Raw genomic sequence first — 23784 nt, forward strand, 5'->3', positions numbered from 1 at the left:
TTAGGCTTCCGCTTTTCCAAATCCGAATTGCCGGGCCTTACGCTTGACCCCTGCCATCAGATTTTGTACAGCCACCTTGTCCACCTTCTTCGCCGCAGAAAGCCAGTTTGCCTTGAACTGCTGCTCGCCCTTAGCAGTTTTTTTGGTCTTCTTTAGGTTCCGCTTGACAATAGCCCAGTATTTCTCAATTGGGCGGAGCTCTGGCGTGTTGGGAGGGTTCTTGTCCTTGGGAACCACCTGCACGTTGTTGGCGGCGTACCACTCCATGGCCTTTTTAACGTAATGGCAAGATGCCAAATCCGGCCAAAACAGTACGGAACCACCGTGTTTCTTCAGGAAAGGCAGCAGACGTTTATTCAAACACTCTTTCACGTAAATTTCTTGGTTGACAGTCCCGGAAGCTATGAAAATGCTGCTTTTCAAGCCACAGGTACAGATGGCTTGCCAAACCAGATATTTCTTTGCGAACTTTGACAGTTTCATGTGCTTGAAAACATCTGCTACCTTTCCCCTTCATTTTGCCGTATAAAACTCCTGTCCCGGAAGCTGCTTGTAGTCGGCTTTGACGTAGGTTTCGTCGTCCATTACCACGCAGTCAAACTTCGTCAGCATCGTCGTGTACAGCCTCCGGGATCGCGCTTTGGCCGTCGTATTTTGTTTATCATCGCGATTTGGAGTCACTACCTTCTTGTAAGTCGATAGTCCGGCTCGTTTTTTGGCTCGATGCACTGTTGTAGACGATACACCCAGCTTATTTGCGGCATCTCGGAGAGAGAGGTTAGGGTTTCGCTTGAAACTACCGGCAACTCTCTTTGTCGTCTCAGCGGCTTCCGGTTTTCGATTTCCCCCCGATCCAGACTTCCGGGCTGTCGACAAACGTTCCCCAAACACTTTAATTACATTTGTTACGGTTGATTTGGCAACTTTTAGCGATTTTGCCAACTTTGCGTGCGAGTAGCTCGGATTTTCGCGATGCGCGAGCAAAATTTTGATACGCTGCTCTTCTTGCTTGGACGGCATTTTGACAACTGAAGAGTGAATTCCAAAATCAAAATAGGAGCAACATTCTACACACACACACACCTTCAAAATGAGGAGTGTTCAGGTTTTTTAAATGCAAAATTGAAAGAAATACGTCAAGTTGATATTGACCAAATTTTGACCGTATCACCCTTTAGTTCTCAATGTAGGTGGCGAAAGCTCGCAAAAGTTTCACTGCAAGGCGCCAATTAGTAGACTCCTAGACCACAGAGAACAGACGTTCAAGCTCGGTCAGAAACTTGTGTAAAATAAGTGGGAACGTCGCCGTTACGTGGTGTTAGCATCTCCTGATTTTCTCTATAAATTTTCCACTTTGGCGCTAGTATCGATAAATTTTCTGTTGAAAATTGCCACTTGGCGCTACTAGCACTTAGTGTCTAGTGTAATTTGTGCAACGCCAGCGCCATCATGTTGTCAAAGAGGATTTTTAAGTGGGGAAGTCGCCGTTAGTGGCGCTTAAGTCGAATAGGAATCTTTACACAAGTTTTTAGAGAAATTTTGTTCGAGCCTCCATGTCTGTTCTCTGTGTACTTAGTACGGAAAACAAGATCGACGGAAAACAAATCAAAGGAAAAAAGCATCATATCTACATAGTTAAGTTTGCTAGTTGTGTGCTGGAGAAAATACCTATGAAGTAAAGTCTACAAACTGTGTCCTTGCTTATCAATTTTGATCTTATAATCTTATAATGTTAATACTCACATTCATCAGCGAATCGTAAACGACGTTCCCAAGATGCGCCTCGTCTACCAGTAGCCTCATCACGTCATGCATCACGAACTGGCTGTTGATAATGTGCGAATTTCTCAGTGCCATCGAGCAGAGCTTCATCAACGCTCCATTTTCATTCACGCTAGCCAGCTTCAGTGCCGTTTTCATCGGAGACAACCGCGCCACGTTGTAGGTCATCAACGCTTCGGTAATTTTCCTTCGCTTCAGCAGAACATCGCCCGCGTATTCCACACACGTCGCCAGCGGCAGTCCGAAGGTGGTGCAAAAATCTTCACAAGCCGCCCATAGTGACTTGTGTGCCAACTTCAGGAACAGATTCCGCGCCGTATCGTTCAGTTCGATCGAGTAGAGGTTTTTATCTGTGATGATCAAAGCTCGATCGAAATCTACCCTCGGAAACTCGCCGACCATCACTTGGCTTTCGTGAGTTTCCAACTTTTTGTCCATTCGTAGATTCCGTTGCATTTTGAGATAGTTTGAAACGGTCGATTTTTGGAAGAACGATCGAACGTCCCCCGGTTCGTCCTGTGCATTGAAGCTAAATTCATCTGAATCCTTCGATTCGCTCCTATCCCCCAAAGGACTGATCCGATGAATTTCCAGGATCTTTTCATCCGGAAACTGGAATAATGCCAGCATGGCATGTTCGTTGAAATCGCAGTCGTCTCCCATTTTAACCGCAGCTATCTGGCAGCTCACTACAGACACAGCATTCACCGTATCCGTATTGGTAGTCTCCGTCGTGGCGTCTTCGGCCTGCGTATGACTTCGACTGCTGCCTAGATTTTCGATGCTACTATCCGTATTGCGTCGGGGCTGATCCTGAAGCTCTTCGACCGTCTCCGTGTTTGCATCCGGAGATGAATTTGTGCTTTCGGTTGTCCTCTCCGATCCCAGGTTCAGGTGATGCATAACGTAGATGACGTTCCTCGTTAGGACAGTCGATTTGCATTGCTTCGGCACCTTGTAGATGTGTAGCGGAATAAGACTGATGTCCATACTGTGCACCGAAAGCGTATCCGAGTACGAATGTAGTGCACTTAACAAGTACTTGCCGTTCATGTACTGGACAACAAAGTACGGCCCAGCCGGTGTGGTCAAAATCTCCGGATACATCCCCGGTAGCTCCATCACAGCCAGATTCGCCGCATGTTCCTTAATCCTTTCCTTCTCTTTGGCTTTGATCCTACTCTCGGACAGTTTCAACTTCAGTGTCCCAATCTTCTTCGCACCTAGATCCCTCAAAGACATAAGTCTCGCCCTCGCTGCAGGGAACAGTTTTGGCAACGCTCCCTGTGGATCCTTCCCGTCCACTTTTCCCTCTTCACTCGAGGGCTCTCCTTCGACTTTCTCGAAATCATCACTAGACTGTGGTTCTGATCCACTCGGACTCGAACCCTTCTCTCCACCACTATCGGCTCCCTGCTCTACTCCACTTCCCGAACCCTCTTTCGGCAGTGAAAGCACAATCTGCCAATCATCCATCAATCCGGAATCCGGCTTCTCTCCATCCCCCAACGACTTCAACATCTCCGCCTTCAACTCCTGACTAGAACTAGGAGAAATATCCCCCGGAAACGTATATTTTATTGATTTTTGCTCCAGCAGTAGCTTCCACTGCTCCTTGGTTGACGTGTTGATCATCAAACTGATTGTTTCCATGCTATTATCCTGACAGATGATCAGTTTCTCGATCGATCCTCTCTCACAGTTTGTGTTCCCCAAAAAGGGACAGTTTGGTGTCAACGCCACCACGCAGATGGACCCATCTGAGTATCCGAGAATCGCTCGCGGTTCATTCGTCAGCGTTTCCCACCAACTGCAGCACGTCGGATACGGACAAGAAACCGAAGCCGTCGATCCGATGCTGGAGCTGATCGTTCGACTACAACATTCTTGCGGAGTTGAAGCTTTGGTGTCTACTCCACTAGCCTCACCAGCAGCAGCATTCTCATCCTTCCCTTCGGCGAAGAAATTCTCGATCGTTTTCATCGCAATCGGTGTGCTGGGATCCTGCGTGGTCGTCTGCTGTTCACCTCCGTGAAGCTGATTGTAGATGCTGTTGAGGGAGAAAATCTCATCTATTTTGTGAGTGGTGTGCATGGACTCGGATCGTTTGAGAACCGGGTCGGTGCCCAGTTCGGACCCCGATAGGCTCGATTTGGAGCTGACTTCTGAGACGATCGACGAACGGTGTGATTGTACTGCTGAGGATAGATTGTGCGAGTTGTTGGGACATGTTTGTGGATTTGGACATTCATGGGGACCGATGAACGGTACGATGAAGGAGGTGATTTCGTCCCTGTTGAAGGTGGGCTCCACATGGGTGGATTTGTCGCAGATCGAGAGTGCCGGAACGATGTGAAGCGTGTTGTCGTAACCTGAAAGGGGAAGAGAAAAGCAAAATAGCTGGTTAGTTTCTGCTAGATTCTTTCGTTTCGTTTTCGGTTTCAAGCACCAAAGGGGGGTCATAGGGACAGGTCTCCAGTGAAAAATCACTGCAACTAGGTTTTACATCGCAGAATAATACCCTTTGGTTTTTTTATTATGTCAGCCCTATACTGTAAACCTATTGCAACTAACCTACCTTTTAAATAATTTTAGATAAAATATTCACAGCTATGAGCATACACATAGTTCCATACAATTCACAAAATTTATTTAATCTTTTGGTTTTTATGCTTAGCTTAGACTGACTGCACATATCAATGGTTGCTACTCCGTGATTGATCAGAATCAGTGAAATTGTACAATGAATCAACTGAATGGGGTTGGGAGTGACCGTCCATTCTCATTGTACAAGTTTCAGTGACTCCATATTTTGTAGATCAATAACGGCGCCGGCCAAGTCCTTTCAATCAGGTGGGAGTAGGGAAGGAATATTAGAGTGACCTTTGTTGTTTGTGGGCCGTGTTTACCTCTTCACCCCAACAAAAGACATAGGAAAGGAGATTTTGTTAGTAAGTTGGGTTCGTTGGATCAGGATTCACCTTGATAAGTGATGCAACCATGGTTTTAAATGAATCAGTGTTATCATGCATTATACTTGGATTTGCCTGAAGCCTATACAAAATGGTGGATCATTATAATATAAATCTGAAGACGTTCCATCATCGAAAAGCTGAAAATAAACTTAGAGCATGAGCATGAGTAAAATTCAACGTCCGCGACGAGCTGAAAACCAATTCAATCAAATCAAATCAACAGACAAAACTAGGGTTAAAGCTCTAAGAGTGAATCATTACAGTATAAATCTTATTATGCTCCGTTATCGAAAAGCTGGAAGAAAACGTTTTTTTTTAAATTTATTTTTGAGATTTTTAACCGTAGGCTAGTTCATCCCGTTCATGAAAGGTGGGGCCTCAGAAGGAGGACCCCCAACAGAGTAATTTTTTACAGTGTTTACTTCAACCGAAAATTGGTTCCTGGCTCGATCGTACAACATTAAAATCTGAATAAGACAGAGCTCCACACCGGGAGAACCGGGAGGGCCCCGACTAGACAGAGATGTCCCAACAGCCGAAAGGAAATTAAAAAAGACTAAACTTTAAAATACAATGCAGCATCCGTGGAATTCCCGCAGGTTCTGATGCTGAAAGGCATACGCATAGAGTTCTACAACCGAAGCAAGTCCTGTGGAACGGCGTTCGACCGAAATTGTGCGAGATTTTGGTGTGACCGGTCCTCAAACGCGACGCTATCTTCTGTTCCCGCTTGTTAAACTGTTCTGTCCATTTCCTCGTCGTCCCTTTGATCCGTCTGATGAAGAGCGAGCGGTTTTGCTTCCCGTACTTTGCTCACGATCCAGCCAAAGTTGCCTGGTATTTCGCAGTGCCCCGGAACCCAGCAGAATACCGTGTTTGGTGGCGCGGACTTCATCGTCGCCTGTACCCAGGGATGAGTCGGGGCCTCGGATGTCAGGACTTGTATGATGCTGTGCGAATCCTTGAGGACCAGGATCGGTCGGTTGGAGAGCGTTGTAGCAGCGATGAAAATGACAGCAGCTTCAGCAGAGAAGACAGAACATTGCGGCGGTTGGTGTGATGTTTTCGGCTAGACCGATACCGACCCCGGCTCGAGAGCAAGATCCGTCCGTGTATCGGTGAGTGTGCGTGGGGTATCTTTCTCTTAACATTTCAGCTACAGTCTTTTTCATGGCCACGGAATTGTCTCCGACTTCGAACCTGTCCTTAATCCGGCTATCGATTTTCGGTAATGGTGTTTGCCAGCATTTGTCTCCATGCCAGTGGACCCTGGCTACTGGGGGGGGGGGGGGGGTGATCTATGTTGGCAGCCGTGCGGAGGAGTCTGTTTCCCTCGTCGAGGAGGAAGATCCCTTGATTTCCGGATGTTTTCGAGATGAAAACAGCGGCTTTCGTTGCGATAGCTGTGGTTATACGGAAGCAGAAAGGCAGGATGCCTGCGTCGAGGCATGCAGCGTCAGCGGGCGTGGATGGCAGCAGGCCAGAGACAATCCGGACGTGGGTGTTGTAGACTGGTACTAACGTAGCTAAAAGCATATTCGTTGCGATGCAGGTCATCTCTAACCCGTATAGAAGGCGACTGTCGATAATTGCACTCCCCACGTGAAAACGGATGCTGCGGTTGTTCGATCTATTCTGCCGGGAAATGGTCCGGATGAGATTCACTCGGCTGCGGCAATTTTTCTTGACTGCACTGCAATGCTGTTCAAAGTTGAGGAGTCGGTCAACGAGAACTCTCAGAACTCGGACGGTCTTCTTCAGCGGTATGGACGGGTCGTCGATTTTGACATGGCACTTGATGCTTTTAGAGGCTGATAATTCAAAGCCTACTGAGTGGGCCCACCTGGCGACGGCGGAGACTGCCGCTTGGGCTCTCATCCTTATACGTACTGGCGTGGGTCCGGTGGTGACGATGAGAATGTCGTCGGCGTAGACGAACACATATATGTTTCTCGGTAGTTAACGGAAGACTCCGTTCATCACCACGAGGAACAGGGTAACGGCGATAACCGATCCTTGTGGGACACCCGTTTCCTCGGGGAAAAGCCGGGATTTGGTGTTGCCGACTGCGACTCGGAATGAGCGGTTGGACAAGAAGTTCTGGATGAAGTGAACGATGGGTCCGTTAAGACCCCAGTCGATTAGTTGCTTAAGGACGAGGGGCGTCCACGTTCTGTTGAAGGCCTTCGATATGTCGAGCGATACTACCTCGGTGTGTGCAGACCACTGTCGTAGGCGTTCTTGAGAACTTCCCCTAGGGTTGCGAAATAGGTGGACGTTCCGAAATCTTTTCGGAAAACGGGCTGTCGGTGATCAAGGAAATTTCCAGCTTTGAGCTGTTGCTTCAGTCTTCGATTAATCATACGCTCAGGACTTTGGCCATACAACATGTTAACGCTATTGGACGGAACTTGCTGACTTCACGGGTGGCTACCCCGGCTTTCGGGATGGGAACTACCAAGCTTTCCTTCCATACTGCTGGGTACTCGTTAGTGAGCCAGAGCTTGTTGAAGAGGTCTTGTATCCCCAATACAACCAGGCGTGAAAATCTCTATTAGAGAACGCTTGCGCAAAAAGAATAGGGTGGGAAACGGATTCGAAACTCAAATGTAATTAACCAAATACACCCGTAGATCATATAGGTCCACCGTTGTATAATTGGGCAATGCACCCGTGTACTGAATGGGAATTGTGGATTCGAATCCCACCGGTGACCTTAGATTCTTTCGCAAATTTCTCACACACACGTCGCTTACCGATGATATGTGCTTACCTCTCAGTATGTTTAAACTTTCTGTGGGATATCAGCCATCAGGTTTCGTACAGTATCCTCAGATACCTTAGTGGCGCCGTTCCTCGATCTCCTCTTGAAATCATTGATGCCATTTGCTTTCCTCTTTGTTTCGAATAATTTTCGCTTAACCAGAGCCCAGTACCAGTACTTTTCTATTGGGCGAAGTTCTGGACAGTTTTCTCTATTTTTGGCACGTATTTGACCTCTTGTGCATTATGCCATTCCAAGACGGATTTTGCATAGTGACATTAAAGAGCCTGAATTTATAATTATTTGCTCGATTGGAATGACTTTTCCTATGACTTTGACAGACAATCGATTGTTCCAATTTTGACATGTCGCCTCTTTATAAATTAAGGCTCTTTAAGTGACAAGAGGCCAAAACAGAGCTAGAGTGTCGTGATGAATGGTAGCAACAGCATTTGTAATCATTCTTTTTCATACGCATCTTTGTTGATAGTACCGGCCGCAACTCGAGCCCAAATATTTTTTGGGGAATTTAATGCATCAGCTTCTTTGTCCGGAAATACTCGGCAACGGTATTCCTTTGCATTGCAGTATAAAAAGCCAAACCTGGAAGCTGTTAAAAATCTTCGAGTACGTATTTTTTGTCGTCCATTATGATACAAGGAAATTTTTGCAAAAACTGGATTAAAAGCTTCTTAGCACGACTTTTTGCAGTGAAATTTTGCTTATCATTACGATTGGGCCTCTGCTTCACTTTTTGTACATATGATTTTGATTTTCCAACTTTGCGAGCCACATTACGAATTGAAAGGTTTGGATGTTTCTCAATAATGAATACCACCTTTTGGTCGAGCTTCTGGTCCATTTTTTCGAGAGCATATTTTTAGATTTGTTCCGCTTGCAACCTTCCGATCCACAGTTAAGCGCTGGTCAAACGATTTGCACACACTAAACACGGTACTCTTCGGCAGTTTTAGCTTTTTGGCAAGATCGCGTACCGACAACGTTGGATTTTGCTGCCTTTCGTACAAAATGCGTTTCCGTACTTAAACTTGATTCGACGCCATTTTACCAAACTGAACAAGAATTTAAACATGTTGTACCACGAAATAAAGTGGAGAGCTTCAGCTGTCATATAAGTGAAACGTTTCAGCGGTTCGTGGAATATTTCAAAAACTACACTGAAAGAAAAGTGTCCGGACTTTAACGTGGACACTAGGCTTTAATTTAGAAGCGCCTGTTCGAAGATATGACTATCATTTATGATGGATAATTGAAAACTGTCGCTACTGATTGATCTGATGACGTAATATGGAGTTTCTTGTTTTATTGCACACACTTAGTTTTTTCTACCGAGCTCGGCTGTGCAAATCTCGGCAAAAAAAGTTTTACTGAGATCTCAGCAAACATTCCATTTGTTTGCTAAGATTCAGCTACGCATTATCCGAGACTCAGCAATCAAATGTCACTTTTGCTGAGATATCAGTGAAACTTTTTTGCCGAGATTTGCACAGCCGAGCTCGGTAGAAAAAACTAAGTGTGTACGTTCAGGGCTGGTAGCGATCAAAGCAGTCAAAAATAGTGATTTTAGTGAAGAAATATGTTGCCAAACAGTGGCATATAGCTGAAAAAAGTGACTAAAGGGTGATACGGTCAAAATTTGGTCAATATCAACTTGACGTATTTCTTTCAATTTTGCATTTAAAAAACCTGAACACCCCTCATTTTGAAAGTGTGTGTGTGTAGAATGTTGCTCTATTTTGATTTTGGAATTCACTCTTCAGTTGTCAAAATGCCGTCCAAGCAAGAAGAGCAGCGTATCAAAATTTTGCTCGCGCATCGCGAAAATCCGAGCTACTCGCACGCAAAATTGGCAAAATCGCTAAAAGTTGCCAAATCAACCGTTACAAATGTAATTAAAGTGTTTGGGGAACGTTTGTCGACAGCCAGGAAGTCTGGATCGGGGGGAAATCGAAAACCGGAAGCCGCTGAGACGACAAAGAGAGTTGCCGGTAGTTTCAAGCGAAACCCTAACCTCTCTCTCCGAGATGCCGCAAATAAGCTGGGTGTATCGTCTACAACCGAACATCGAGCCAAAAAACGAGCCGGACTATCGACTTACAAGAAGGTAGTGACTCCAAATCGCGATGATAAACAAAATACGACGGCCAAAGCGCGATCCCGGAGGCTGTACACGACGATGTTGACGAAGTTTGACTGCGTGGTAATGGACGACGAAACCTACGTCAAAGCCGACTACAAGCAGCTTCCGGGACAGGAGTTTTATACGTCAAAAGGAAGGGGAAAGGTAGCAGATGTTTTCAAGCACATGAAACTGTCAAAGTTCGCAAAGAAATATCTGGTTTGGCAAGCCATCTGTACCTGTGGCTTGAAAAGCAGCATTTTCATAGCTTCCAGGACTGTCAACCAAGAAATTTACGTGAAAGAGTGTTTGAATAAACGTCTGCTGCCTTTCCTGAAGAAACACGGTTGTTCCGTACTGTTTTGGCCGGATTTGGCATCTTGCCATTACAGTAAAAAGGCCATGGAGTGGTACGCCGCCAACAACGTGCAGGTGGTTCCCAAGGACAAGAACCCTCCCAACACGCCAGAGCTCCGCCCAATTGAGAAATACTGGGCTATTGTCAAGCGGAACCAAAAAAACTGCTAAGGGTGAGCAGCAGTTCAAGGCAAACTGGCTTTCTGCGGCGAAGAAGGTGGACAAGGTGGCTGTACAAAATCTGATGGCAGGGGTCAAGTGTAAGGCCCGGCAATTCGGATTTGGAAAAGCGGAAGCCTAACTGAATATTTTTCCTGAATTTTATACTAATTGAACTTGAAAAAGAAATTTAATTTGATTTTTTAAATAAACGATTTCACCGATTTACACGCGTTTTCCCTTGACCAAATTTTGACCGTATCACCCTTTACATTAGATCCGTTTGCGTTGCATTGACGTAAATTTGACAATTAGACAATAGCTTTAGCTGTCACTGTGCCACAACGCATCATATCCAGATCTAATGTGGGTTGTCTTAAGGAGAAGATTCATTGTATTTGATTTAAAAATTCACGAAGTTAAAACATAGTTCATCGGAATTTGCATAACATTTTCGAACTTTGCACTTAACTCCATCCATTAGGGTTTGTACAGACTCCTCAGATAACGTGGTGGCCATCTTTGTCAAAATTTGTTGGAAGTTTTTGATATCTTTGATTCATTGTTTCTTTCCAGAAAGCTTCCGCTTTATCAGAGCCCAATATCTCTCGATTGGACGTAACTCTGGACAATTTGGTGGATTTGCGGTTTTCGGTACAATATTCACTTGATTTGCTTCGTACCACTCCATCACAGTTTTAGCATAATGGCATGATGCCATATCGGGCCAAAAAAAAGGGTTATCTTAAAGGCTTTTGATGAAGGGTAGCAATCGCTTCTGCAGGCAGTCTTTCTGGTAAATCTTCTTGTTGAATGTGCCGGTAGTGACGAAAGATTTACTCTTTCATCCAGTACAAACAACCGGTGGAAACTAACGATTTTAAATTGGCTCACTACTTGACTAGCCTATTGGTCCTAAGAAAATCGATTAACGTACCCCATTCTAGACGAAATTTTAGTACTACATTATGTTTGTTTTGATTCGCTATGAAAGTTTGACAGATAAACTGAGGGGTTCGTGGATTTTCCTATGTTTCGAGAGGTACATCGATTAGCGTGGGACCAAAGATAGTACTAGAGCTGAGCACGTTTCTTCGGGACCTTCTGATCTTAGAGTTACCTCTATGGTACAAACGTCGATCCCGTGATTTTGCTGTCAAATTATGTTTGCGACTTAAGCTCCAAACACAGTTTTTATTTTTGGACAAACCCAGGTGACATGCCTATTTTACGAGCCACCAATCCAATGTTTTTATCACTCCTCGGTTTCCTCTCGACCGTTAAACGTTCCGAAAATGGTTTGCACACAGTCAGGATTTGCATTACGTCCGTACAAAATCCGCTCGCCATCTTGAACACTAAGCATGGAATGTAAACACCAATCATAGTATTTTTCATCAATGATTCCCAGCTATACCTCAGCGAAATTTTTAACTCCTACGAGCAATATTTCAAAAGTTACAGTGACTTGAAGGTGTCCGGATTAATGTAGATACAGACTGTAACAGATATCAGAAACCTTGCCCCTACTTTATACATGCTCCTCTGCATACCCCTATCTACTCTATGTATACACGACGCCACAGTATCTCGATCATGAATAAAACGTAATAAACACCACATGGTGTCAGAAGTGGTTTTCGCGCGCGGAAAGACCCGAAAAAACCGATGAAAATATCGCGGATACGGGAAAAATAGTTCGGAAACGCGAAACGTAAAGTTGGACAACGTAAATATTGATTGGATACGGATCGGTAAAGCGTAAAAGTTGCGAAAATGGTCGATCCACCACAGCCACCACCTCAACAGCAAGCGAACAGCGTACATAACCCCATTCAAAGTTTCTCAGCCCAGCCGCCGGAGAGAATCAACATCCGGAATCAAATTGACAAGGCGAGAATCTGGAAAGATTGGAGTCAGCAATACGAGTGGTTCGAGCTAGCAGCAGGAATTAAACAGCTCCCGGCGGAAAGGCAGGTCGGCATCCTCATGAACAGTCTGGGACCGGATGTAATAGGAACGTTTACGGGATTCCAACTGACGGAAGAGGAGAAAAAAGACCCGAATGTGATCAAGCGAAAGTTTGCCGAAGCGTTCAACCCTACTGCTAACCCTACGTACAGCACGTACATATTCCTGAAGACTGACCAAGGCCCGGATGAAAGTTTTGACAGCTTTCTTATTAAGCTGCGACAGGCTATTGTGGATTGTGATTTCAATATTCCACAGGAAGGTATGTCTACGGAAGATCGACTGCTAAAGGACAAAATCGTGCTGGGAGTGCACAGTCAAAAAGTTCGGGAGAAGCTCCTCAGTGACTCCAAGTTGACCCTTGAGAAAGCAATTCCAATCTGCAGATCCAGTGAAAAGACGACGGAAACGTTGCACCAGATCAGCTCTGACACGAAGAGTTGCGATGCCATCAAGGGAAGAGAAGCTGATAAACCTTTCAACTGCCGTAGGTGTGGAACTAAGCACGGAAAGAAAAGTTGTCCTGCATTCAAGAAAACCTGTCCTGTTTACAACAAAACTGGACACTTGCCAGAGTGCTGCTTCAACAAGAGCAAGGACCGGGAATCGTCTAGCAGTAGCAGCAAGAAGAATAAGGAGAAGGAAACAGCGTCTATCGTACAGGAAACAGAAGATTCGTCGGAAGAGGAACATGTGGACCTGCATCTGCACGCAATTCAAGCTCAGGAGAACTCCAGCACGGATGATGACGATTGGTTCGAGGATGTGTTCGTGGGACCTGCGAAAATTACGTTCAAGTTGGATTGTGGAGCACAATGCAATGTTGTGCCATTGGATCTGGCTAGGAAAACTGGCGCGAAGTTACTGGACTCATCGACCAAGTACATCGTCTCGTACAATGGACACCAGAACAAGGTGGAAGGCGAATTCACAATGAAAAGTGTAGTGAAAGGTAAAGAAGAGAACATAACCTATAAAGTTGTGGATCTAGACGTCGTTCCTGTTCTTGGAAGGACCAGTTGCGTGAAGCTGAATCTGCTTAGGCGAGTACACGTCGTGAGAGAGGACACCAACATTTTCAAAGGTTTGGGTTGTCTGAAAGGATTTGAGTACGAGTTGGACTTTAAGCCGGACGCAAAATTCGAGATTCGACCAGCAAGGATGATTCCGCACAAAATTCGAGGAGAAGTGAGGGAGGAACTGGAAAACATGGTGAAACTGGGAGTTATAAGGAAGCAAGAAGAACCAACACCAGTGGTAAGCAACCTAGTAATGGTCCGGAAGAATAAGAAGATTCGACTGTGTATTGATCCGACAGACGTGAATAAAAGCATTCTGCGCAGACACTATCCACTCAGGACGATTGAGGAGATTGTGGCAAGGATCCGTGATTCAACTTGGTTCACCATACTGGACTACAAGAAGGGCTTTTGGCAGATAGAAGTAGCGGAGGCGTCCCAAAAATACTTGACATTCGGAACGCCATGGGGCCGCTACTCATGCAAACGTCTTCCATTCGGTCTCGCATTAGCACCAGAGGTGTTCCAGAATCAGATCTCAACGCTGCTGGATGGACTAGATAACACGGATGTCTCGATGGATGATATATTGATATATGCAACAAGCGAAGCGAAACTAAAGGAGATCACAGCGAACGTTATTGACCGCCTAGATCGCGCTGGATTGAAGCTGAATAAGGAAAAGTGTCGGTTCGCCGTTAGATCCGTGAAGTTTCTTGGACACATCGTATCGGCGGAGGGACTGAAACCAGACGACGAGAAAATTGTGGCAATCAGAAGGCTGAAAGTACCGGAAACCAAGAAGCAGTTACAACGTTTGCTTGGAATGGTAACTTACCTTTCGAAATTTATTACTAACCTCTCGCAAATTACAGCTCCTCTAAGATTGCTACTCCAGAAGGAAGTTGCTTGGGTTTGGAGCCACGAACAACAAGCAGCATTCGAGAAGATAAAAAGACATCTCTCAAGTCTCCCAACGCTGAAATTCTATGACGTGAATCAGGAAAACGTGCTATCGGTGGACTGCAGCTCACACTCGATGGGAGCAGTTCTCCTGCAAGAAGGACGCCCGGTAGCATATGCATCTAAAGCGCTGACTCCATCTCAACAAAATTATCCTCAAATCGAAAAAGAGGCCTTTGCAATTAGATTCGGATGTCAGAAGTTTCATCCTTATATCTTCGGGAGGCCGGTAACAATTGAAACCGACCATAAGCCTCTTGAATCGATATTCAAGAAACCATTGGATAAAGCCCCACCACGACTGAAACGCATCATTCTCGATGTCCAACCGTATGCACCGTCGATTATCTACGTAAGAGGAGAGAATGTACCAATTGCTGATACGTTAAGCCGTGACGTTGACAACCCGAAGGAGAAAAACGAGGATGAGCTAGAGGTTCACGTGGTTATCAACGTGACGAAGCCGTGGATGGATCAAATTGTAGCTGAGACTGAAAGGTCTGAAGTGTTGCAGAAACTAATTCGCTGCTTACTCGAAGGATGGCCAGAAGAACTATCACATGTGGATGGTGATCTCCAGCCCTATTGGAACTTCAGAGATGAGTTATCAACGTATGAAGGTGTGATTTTCAAGGGTGACTGCATTCTGGTACCAGAATCGCTTCGAAAGAAAGTACTGAGCCTTACGCATGCTGGACACTTCGGAATCCAGTCTTGCATTAAACGTGCGAAACAGTTAGTGTTCTGGCCTGGCATGGGCCGTGACATCCAGCGGTATGTGGATGAATGCAGCCTGTGTCAAAAGCACAGTCGAAGTTGTGTAAAGGAACCGATGATCGTCAAGAGGATTCCTGACTATCCATTCCAGATAGTCGCTTCGGATATTTTCCACTTCAACGGAGTAAATTATCTAGTACTCATCGATAGCTATTCGGGATGGATTGACTTTAAGAAACTGCGCACGATGGAGTCATCGGAGGTAATAGAGAAGCTGGAAACATGGTTTGCAGTTTGGGGAGTTCCAGAAGAACTCAACAGCGATAACGCGAAGCAGTATACGTCACAATTGTTTAAAATGTTTTCATCAACGTGGAATTTCGAACACGTAACGTCGAGCCCGTACTATCCACAAAGCAACGGTCTATCTGAAAGAGCAGTTCAAATAGCCAAGAACATTCGAAGGAAGTGCAAAGAAGACAACAGCTCCGTACAGCTTGGTTTATTGAACTACCGCAATATTCCACGATCTAAGGAACTATTGTCGCCGAACCAAAGGATTATTAGCAGGATAACAAGAACTCCGCTGCCAATAGTAGAAGAGAAACTAAAACCAATTGTTGTCGAAAACGTCAAGGAATCCCTAGAAGCTGCGAGGCAGAAACAGAAGGACTACTATGATCGAGGAGCTCGGAAACGCCTGGAATTGGATGTCAACGATAATGTACTGGTGCAGAATCAGTTGACTAATATCTGGGAGTCGGGTAAAGTGATCGCCAAAACGGACACTCCACGGTCTATTATCGTTGAGAAAAACAACGGTGACATCGTTCGACGCAACATGAAGCATGTAAGGAGATCCGTTGTCTCGATTACACCTAAACCCGAAACCATTAGTGAAGATGATCCCGAGAATCCCGAAGGAATCGATTCTGATGGACCGTCATCCGAAACTGGAAATACGCCGTCATCGTCGCCAGCTGTATCACCACAGGGTCAACCTTCTCTACCAGTTCTTCAATCCAATGATGATAGCGGCCTTCATCCATACGTGACAAGAGCAGGAAGAACGATCAAACCAGTAACCAGACTAAATTTGTAGTTGTTCTTTTTGAAAAGGGAGATGTAACAGATATCAGAAACCTAGCCCCTACTTTATACATGCTCCTCTACATACCCCTATCTACTCTATGTATACACGACGCCACTGTATCTCGATCATGAATAAAACGTAATAAACACCACACAGACCTTACATTATGAATCATAATCATGGGCGTTGAATATGGAATGGACTATTCGAAGGACTTCACAACTACTTGAAAGTTCCCAAAATATTCCTGTTAATGAAACTGCCTTGAAGTTCTTTTGTAGTTTGAGAAACTAGCCTGATGCTCACAATACTTCTCATCCAATTCTAAAATTTCCTCAATTTTCCTAACGATCATGGATTTTCTCTTAAGTTTGAAGTTTTAACAATTCAAGCTGAACATTGCATTAGGTCCTAAGTAACATTGATCGATTCTCTTCGTCGACTTTTTCTTTGTATTCCCACGGCCATGTAAAGACATTCCCAGGTATTTTCAGCACACAGATCGATAAAAGAAGCTTTTATCTAGCATCTAATACGACAAACACAGAAACGGTTATGTCTGTCTTTGAGTGCAAAATTGTTGTAAAAAAATGTTTTTCAAGCAAAAAATGCATTCTCAACAACTGTTTAGTCACCCCCAGACGAAAATAGGCATAGCGACTGAAGAAGGCGACATTAAATGAAGAAATGAAAGAGATATATTCTCCTATGTGTTCTCTAAAACGATTGAAATAGAACATCCAAAATTGCAACATTTTCGAGAATACATTCTTAGTGTAGTTAAACTGAAAATGGGGTACTTACAAAAGACCAACAGCCACGCTTCGCTATTGTCGAAGCAAATGTCCTGGATGCACTTTTGATTCTCGGCAAACCAGCACAACAGCATCAAGTGCACCTCCCCCGTGCCATCGATGTACCGAAGCAGAATTTGATCGTTTCGTCGAACCAGACAAAGGATTTGATAGTCTCGGTCCGTTTTGGTACTAGCCGAAAGCTTGGCATCCACATTCGTTATAAGCGTGTTCAGTTTGATTATGTCCCAATCCTTGAGTGATGCCATCTTCTTTTACTTCTTCTTGCAATCCGTGTCCTTCGCCAGACGATTTCCCTTCTCGGCGTTTCGTCACTCCTTTATTATTTTTTTCCCGCTGGTGCTAAAAAGGCGCACCCCGTCCTGCGTTCACTCGATCAACAAACGATCTGAAAATAGCGAAAAATATGAATAATTATTACTGCGTTGAACATTGCTTCGGAAAAGAAAATTGAAAAACTTCCTTCTCGGCGGACGCACTATCACTCGAGCATGACGAAAACAAATTTTCGAGTTTTGTCGATTTCCACCCTCCTTGGGACAATGTTTTGAATTTTACAAATCTTCACCACTTTTCACCGAGCGGAAAATGCGCTTTTCATGCCAAAATCCGGATTTTAAACTACGTACCTTTCGGGATTCACTTCTGGCTGGCTGCGAAAAAAGTTGACAGATAAAAATGGACTTTTGGGTTTGACTCTCCCATCAACCCAGGAGGAGGCAGCAACACAGTACAAAACAAAAACGACAACAAAAAACGTAAAGAAGAATCAGATGATCGTACTGACAGTTCGTTTTTCACCTCACCGTGTCCATCGCTTACACCACCAGCTGTAGATGTGTGCGTGACTTTAGTGTAGGGGTGTTGCATGCGTTCTTTGTTTACGACCGGCTGCATGCAGCAAAGCTGCTGGCCGTTGGAGTGGGTTTGTTTACAAATGAAGTTTCATGGTGTTGGTGGCGATGGGTTGCTCGCATCGGAAGAATGTTTATGCTGTGTTGATGTTGGGGTGGTGAAAATGTACACTGATGGGCGATGAAATGGGCCCACTCAGTGATTTTGATTGAACGTTGGGCGGAAAATCCGGGAAAACTGAAGCAGCGTTGCTAGATTCTTATCATTTTTTTTTGAAAATATATTTTAACATGATAACGAGTTTGAAATAATAAACTTTCATAGCTCGATGCGTTAATAACGCTTGGCCATGACCGTTTCTCAACGATAACGAACCAGAAATTCCAAGTCAAATCTACGGAGTTATACCTGCAACCAATATTAGTTTGTAAGTATGCAAATACGTAGGATAATAACGAGGGGAACGACGCTCAAGAATTTCCATCAATGAGTGTTTCATTCTTAAAATTACTAGCACATTTTTTTTTAATATCTAGAACTCAGTAATAGGGGTGAATGATTCGGTTAAAACCCATAAATCTCAATAGACGGCTGTCTCTTTACCAATTTTATTTTAACTACTGAAGTATATATTTATATCGTTATTATTTTTGCTGCTTTGGTTTGGCTGCTTATACCACAGAAAAACAGACGTAACTCTTCATTGCGTATCTTCGTTCATGCATTTAACGGTTGATTTGAATATTATCAGTTCCACGAACTACTCGCCGCAGCGCTGGCATCGGATCAAAGTGACGTTTCTATATATATATTCTATAGAACTTGTATGCAATATTGTTTACGAGTTAGCGAGCAAGCTTGTTTTCCGCGAGAAGCCAGAGAGATGTCGTTACTGAGGTTATATGTTTTGAGATACTATGTTTTCAAGAACAAATTTTTCAAAGAGTTACGTCTGTTTGTCTGTCCTTATACCTTATGATGATGAATTAATAATGATGGTCACACACTTAGAATTTTTTACAGAATTCGGTAAACAAAAACACCGAAATTGATCTGTAAAATGTATATTACAGATTATTCGGTAAAAGTTAGGTATATTCCATCAACTTGTCACATACTTACCGAAATGCTGTAAATAAAAATAAATACCGAACTATCTGTAATGTTTTTTTTACTGAATTATCTGTAACACATGGAAATTTACCATAAATCGGTAATTTCTCACCGAACTTCTGTAAGAACCTTGTGCAGCCATCTTGTCAAATCTGGAAAGCAAAACAATTCACAATTGCTTGACGCGCCGGTACTAAAAGTATCGGAAAAGGTGCGAAAATGGACAATTTCATAGACAAATTGCATGGACAGGACGAAAGGATAGTCAGTATCTTCCGTAAGTAATATAAAACACTTATTTAATTATGAACTTGTTCTAGCCTTCGATAATCTGTTTTTTTTTTGTCATGCCCAAGTTCCCGGCTACGTTGCTGGCTTGCACCGCCATGTAAACAGCTATATAAAATATAATGATTTCCGCTCGCAAGCTACGTTTTTTGATTGTGCATTTCCACAATGCAATTCACTATTTGCCAAATTTACACTCTCAAAAGGCACATAATTGAGAAACATCCCTTGGATAATGTTATGAACAGAACACTTGAACATGACCTACGGCATACATTAAACACTGACGAATATCAGGAACAGTAGGAACATGAGCAGAATTTGAGTTCCAGTCCAGCACAAGTAATGTAACTGGAAGAGATTCGAAGGATTATTAATCTTAACGTTTGTCGATTGACAAGCGATGTTAGTCTGCCACAATCCAAAGTCAGAGAAATAATCAAGTTTTGTGATGCAACTATCCAGCATGTTACTGATTACTTGGAGAAACAAGTCTTTAAGTTTTTGGAACTTCATAGCATTACGCTTCCTGATAGCGAGCTCATAAGATTGCGAAACACTTTTTATCTGAACGATATGTTTTCCCAAATCGACTCGTTTACGAAGCAAAACAAATGTTTAAATAAAATGACCGTGCAAACCCCTGCTCCCGGAGACATTCTGTTGAGCCGTCGACAAGATGTCCGTCACATAAATTCGCTCCCTAAGAAGGTTTTGGTTAACGAAACAGCGTCGTACATAAGCATTGTAGATACGCTTAAATTATTATTCAGAGATCCCAGTGCAAGACAGCTTTTGGAAGAGCCAGAATCAGTAGACACTCCTTGTGTTACAGAGTTTAGCCAACAATCAATACGAAACTAGCGATTTTAAATTGGCTCACTACTTGACTAGCCTATTGGTCCCAAGCAAATCGACTAACGTACCCTATTCTAGTATAACTTCCAGTACTACACTATGTTTGTTTTGATTCGGTATGAAAGTTTGACAGATAAAATGAGGGATTAGTGGATTTTCCTATGTTTCGAGGGGTGAATCGATTAGCTTGGGACCGAAGATAGTACCAGAGCTGAGCCAAAAAGTTGAGCTCGTTTCTTCGGGACCATCTGGTCTTAGAGTTACCAACAATCAATACGAAACTAATGATTTTAAATTGGCTCACCACTTTAGTAGCCTATTGGTCCCAAGCAAACGATTAACGTACCCTATTCTAGTTGAAATTCTATTACTACACTATGTTTGTTTTAATTCGCTATGAAAGTTTGACAGATAACATCAGGGGTGTGTGGATTCATGCAGAACATGCAGGGGTGAGTGAAATAGCTTGGGACTGCTTGGGACCGTTGTTCTGGTATTGAGTGAGCCAAAAATAATAATGATTTTCTTCGGGACCCAGTGGTCTTAGAGTTACCTCTATGGAATTACCTCTATGGTTTAGCTCGTTCAAAATGGGAGAATTGTTCAAAACCAATGAGTATTTCAAGCAAATCCAAACTGCATTCGTTTGAACTTCTATCAGGATGATGTTGAGCTGTGTAATGCATTAAGTTCAAGGGCTGGAGTTAATAAAATTTGCAACTTCAGCTTTATGTTGCAAGCTTCAGAATATGTATGTAATGTATGTAAGGTAGCCACCATCCCTTCAAAGATCTTGTCTTGTATGCAGCTCCACTTAATAGTAAGATCAATTTGAGCTACCGATCTGAATTCACAATATCGCTGTATGAAGGGCCAAAAACGGACCCGTAAGCAGAGACACTTACGCGAAATCCACGGGAATTTAAGAATCTCCTTCCAACGATACGATCCAACAAATCGGATAACGCAATTCGCAATACTTATTAAGCTTTCTACAGGATGGTTTGTAAAGAAGGGCGCGTCAATCTCACTGAAACTGTTGGAGTAGAATTCACACCACCACAATCGAATCGGAAGGATACAGAAAATGATAGTGTTTATTCCCTCCTAGACTCCGGTTGTTATACCACTCCAATCGTCCAGTTCCAGGTCAAATGATACCCTGATGCTCCCTCCCAACCCAGTATTTATTTATATAATGAAAATATATGTAATAGAGAAATGAAATATATCAGAACATTAAATATGAAATAATGAATATAAATTTATCTATATTGATGAAATAGTTGGTATTCTGCAATGAAAATAATAATTATGTTACATATAATAAGATGCAGCTCTATGCGTAGTTTCTTCAGCTCACAATATCAAGTGGATGTAACACTGAAATTTCAAGGTTATATTAAGCAAATATACATTTTATCTCTAATTACTAATAATGTAAGCATGTAAATGTAAAGTGTAAAGTGTGATGTATAACTAATATAACTATCAATAAAATGCGATTACGAGAAAAATTAAGGAAAGATCTCACCCGATATGTAGCAAAGGAATCCATGACATCACGATGATTTCGAAGAACTCCAATAGTAATGCTGGCGCTACTTCTTCAACCGGTGTTAAAAACAGCACTCTCGCCTTTCGGTTCTCACACAGCAGCGCAAACTCCATCAACCACGAAATACACTCTAGCTGCTCCAACTAGAGGGATCTCAGCAGAGAAAAAAAAGGACTGCATCCACTTTCCATCACCAATCACTCGCGACGCCAGCTCCTCATCGACCGAATCAACTCGCGACCAACGCCGAAATCAGAACCAAAATCTCCAGCGACCGAAAACCCACGCGTCTAAAGGCCGGCGCACAATAGATACGTTTTCGGGTTTTTTGACAGTTAGCCCATGCATTATCTGTCAAAAAACCCGAAAACGTATCTATTGTGCGCCGGCCTTAACAGTGGCCACGGCACACTTCGATTGCATTTCTGAAACACAACCTCAACGCACAAACACGACGATGACAACATTCGTCCGGAAGGCGGAACGTCAGCACGCACAAACAAAGGGAAGAAAAAATGCACACACAGAACGCCGGCTGAACTGTTAGCGTTGCAAGCCAAACGCGAAGTGATAAACAAAAAAGTTATGAATTATTGAAAAAATAAGTGTTTTCCAAAATACCACCTACAGTTATCAAATATCTTTAAAATAGTGTTAATATTAAAACACATTAAATTAACAACAAAAAAGCTCATAATGCTTAAATTGTCCAAAGTTGTTAAAATTCACTTATCGCAGATTTTAAGAAATTTTCGCCCTTTTGAGATGTTTACTCAAATTGCATATCTTTTTAAAATATATTTTTTTATATTTATTTTGTAGCTTAGGTAAATAAATACCTATTGACACTGTGTATTTGCTGGGCAAATCATAATTAAAAAAGTTATGAATTATTGAAAAAAATAAGTATTTTCCAAAATACTACCGATAGTTATCGAATATCTTTGAAAAAGTGTTAACATTAAAACACATTAAATTTACAACAAAAAAGCTCATAATGCTTAAATTGCCCAAAGTTGTTATTTTCGAGATACTCGTAGGTTAAAATTCACTTATCGCATAATTTGGGCAATTTTCGCTCTTTTGAGATGTTATTCGTGAGTGTTCAATCTTGAAAATATTTTTAACAAAATGCCCAATTAATTTTCTCAAACTTTGCTGTACACAGTTTTTTAATCATACGCATAAGTTAAGATATAATTAATTAGTTAAACTAGCTAGCCGTATATGGCGCCAAACAGAAAAATACACTTTTCCCATACCGTCTTTTAAACGCCGGCCAGACTGGCGAGTTATAACATGTTATAACGGTTGTCAAATAATTGCAACACAGAAAGCACCATCAAGATAGCGCTATAACATGTTATAACTCTGTAGTCTGAACGTACTATTACTCATGTTGGACAATAACAAACAACTGTGCAACGTTTCAACATAATCGTAGAAGGTCGATCAAAAAATAAGAAAAAAAAATCGTTGACATAGAACTGCTGAGCAACAACAGAAACAAAACAAGCCCCGTAAGAGTCGCAGCCGTTGCCGTAGCCGTTGCCGTAGCCGTTGCCGTAGCCGTAACCGTGGCCACAAGAGAAACGAGAAACCGAGAAGCAAATCGTCTAAACGCAAGCGTTCGCTGATCGATCCCAAAGTTAACCAACCCCTCAAAATAAGATCTGCAAACGTCAGTGACAACCGTCACCTTCCGCCGGACATCCTACATGGCCCGTCGGATGATGACCCTGAGATGCAGTCTTAAACCGCCAGCTTAGCTTCGTTCTTCGTCGATACAGCTACAAACCAGGCTATCTCCAACACATCGCGCGATGGCTAATATTTTATCCAACGTTGAAAAAAACAATATCGACAATGAGGAGATAAGTAATCGACACCAACAAACAAGCAACGAATCTACACAACTCTATACGAACGATTTAGGGACGTAAAATGCTCAATCGCCAACATGGACCAACAACAGAAACTGGATGAAGCGAACGACGGATGCCCTGAGTAGTCGGGGCACTCCTGGTGCGGAAGCTATACCACCACCGGAACCAGTGGATAACTCCCGACGCTCAGTGGCTTCTTTCGTTTCCGGGACGCACAAGAGGTTCACCCCTCGTTCCCCCGGTTTTTCCCTGCCCTCTCCTCGGGGCAGCCGAGGCCCCGTCAGTGCGGACGTCACTTTTTTTTCCGGAACTGGCGGACAACCCCCAGCACCCCGGGGATGGCATAAGAGGACGGACAAGGGTTTTTACGCCCATTCCCCTGGATGGACAGGAACTCCAATGCCTCAATGCTCTCAACCGCAACTCCCTCGTTGACAGCTGACACATTAGTGTTACCTCCATCCGATGCGA

The 23784-nt window shown here is 43.3% G+C and overlaps 1 protein-coding gene across 1 annotated transcript in view; it reads right to left on the reverse strand.

Moving 5' to 3' along the window:
- Window positions 1–17488, reverse strand: part of ca (claret) — a 41233-nt gene extending 23745 nt beyond the window's left edge. Inside the window, exons 1-3 of the mRNA XM_065239782.1 lie at window positions 17385–17488; window positions 16745–17143; window positions 1744–4154 (exon numbers count right to left, since the gene is read on the reverse strand). Coding sequence (XP_065095854.1) covers window positions 1744–4154; window positions 16745–17003 — 2670 coding nt within the window. The 5' untranslated portion in view covers window positions 17004–17143; window positions 17385–17488. The remainder of the gene's footprint in view (window positions 1–1743; window positions 4155–16744; window positions 17144–17384) is intronic.
- Between the last annotated feature and the right edge of the window lie 6296 nt (window positions 17489–23784).

The sequence above is a fragment of the Ochlerotatus camptorhynchus genome, unplaced genomic scaffold, assembly GCF_037179485.1.
Source record: "Ochlerotatus camptorhynchus isolate MF236.1 unplaced genomic scaffold, CSIRO-AGI_Acam_v1.1 ptg000062l, whole genome shotgun sequence".
Taxonomy (NCBI): Eukaryota; Metazoa; Arthropoda; class Insecta; order Diptera; family Culicidae; genus Ochlerotatus; species Ochlerotatus camptorhynchus.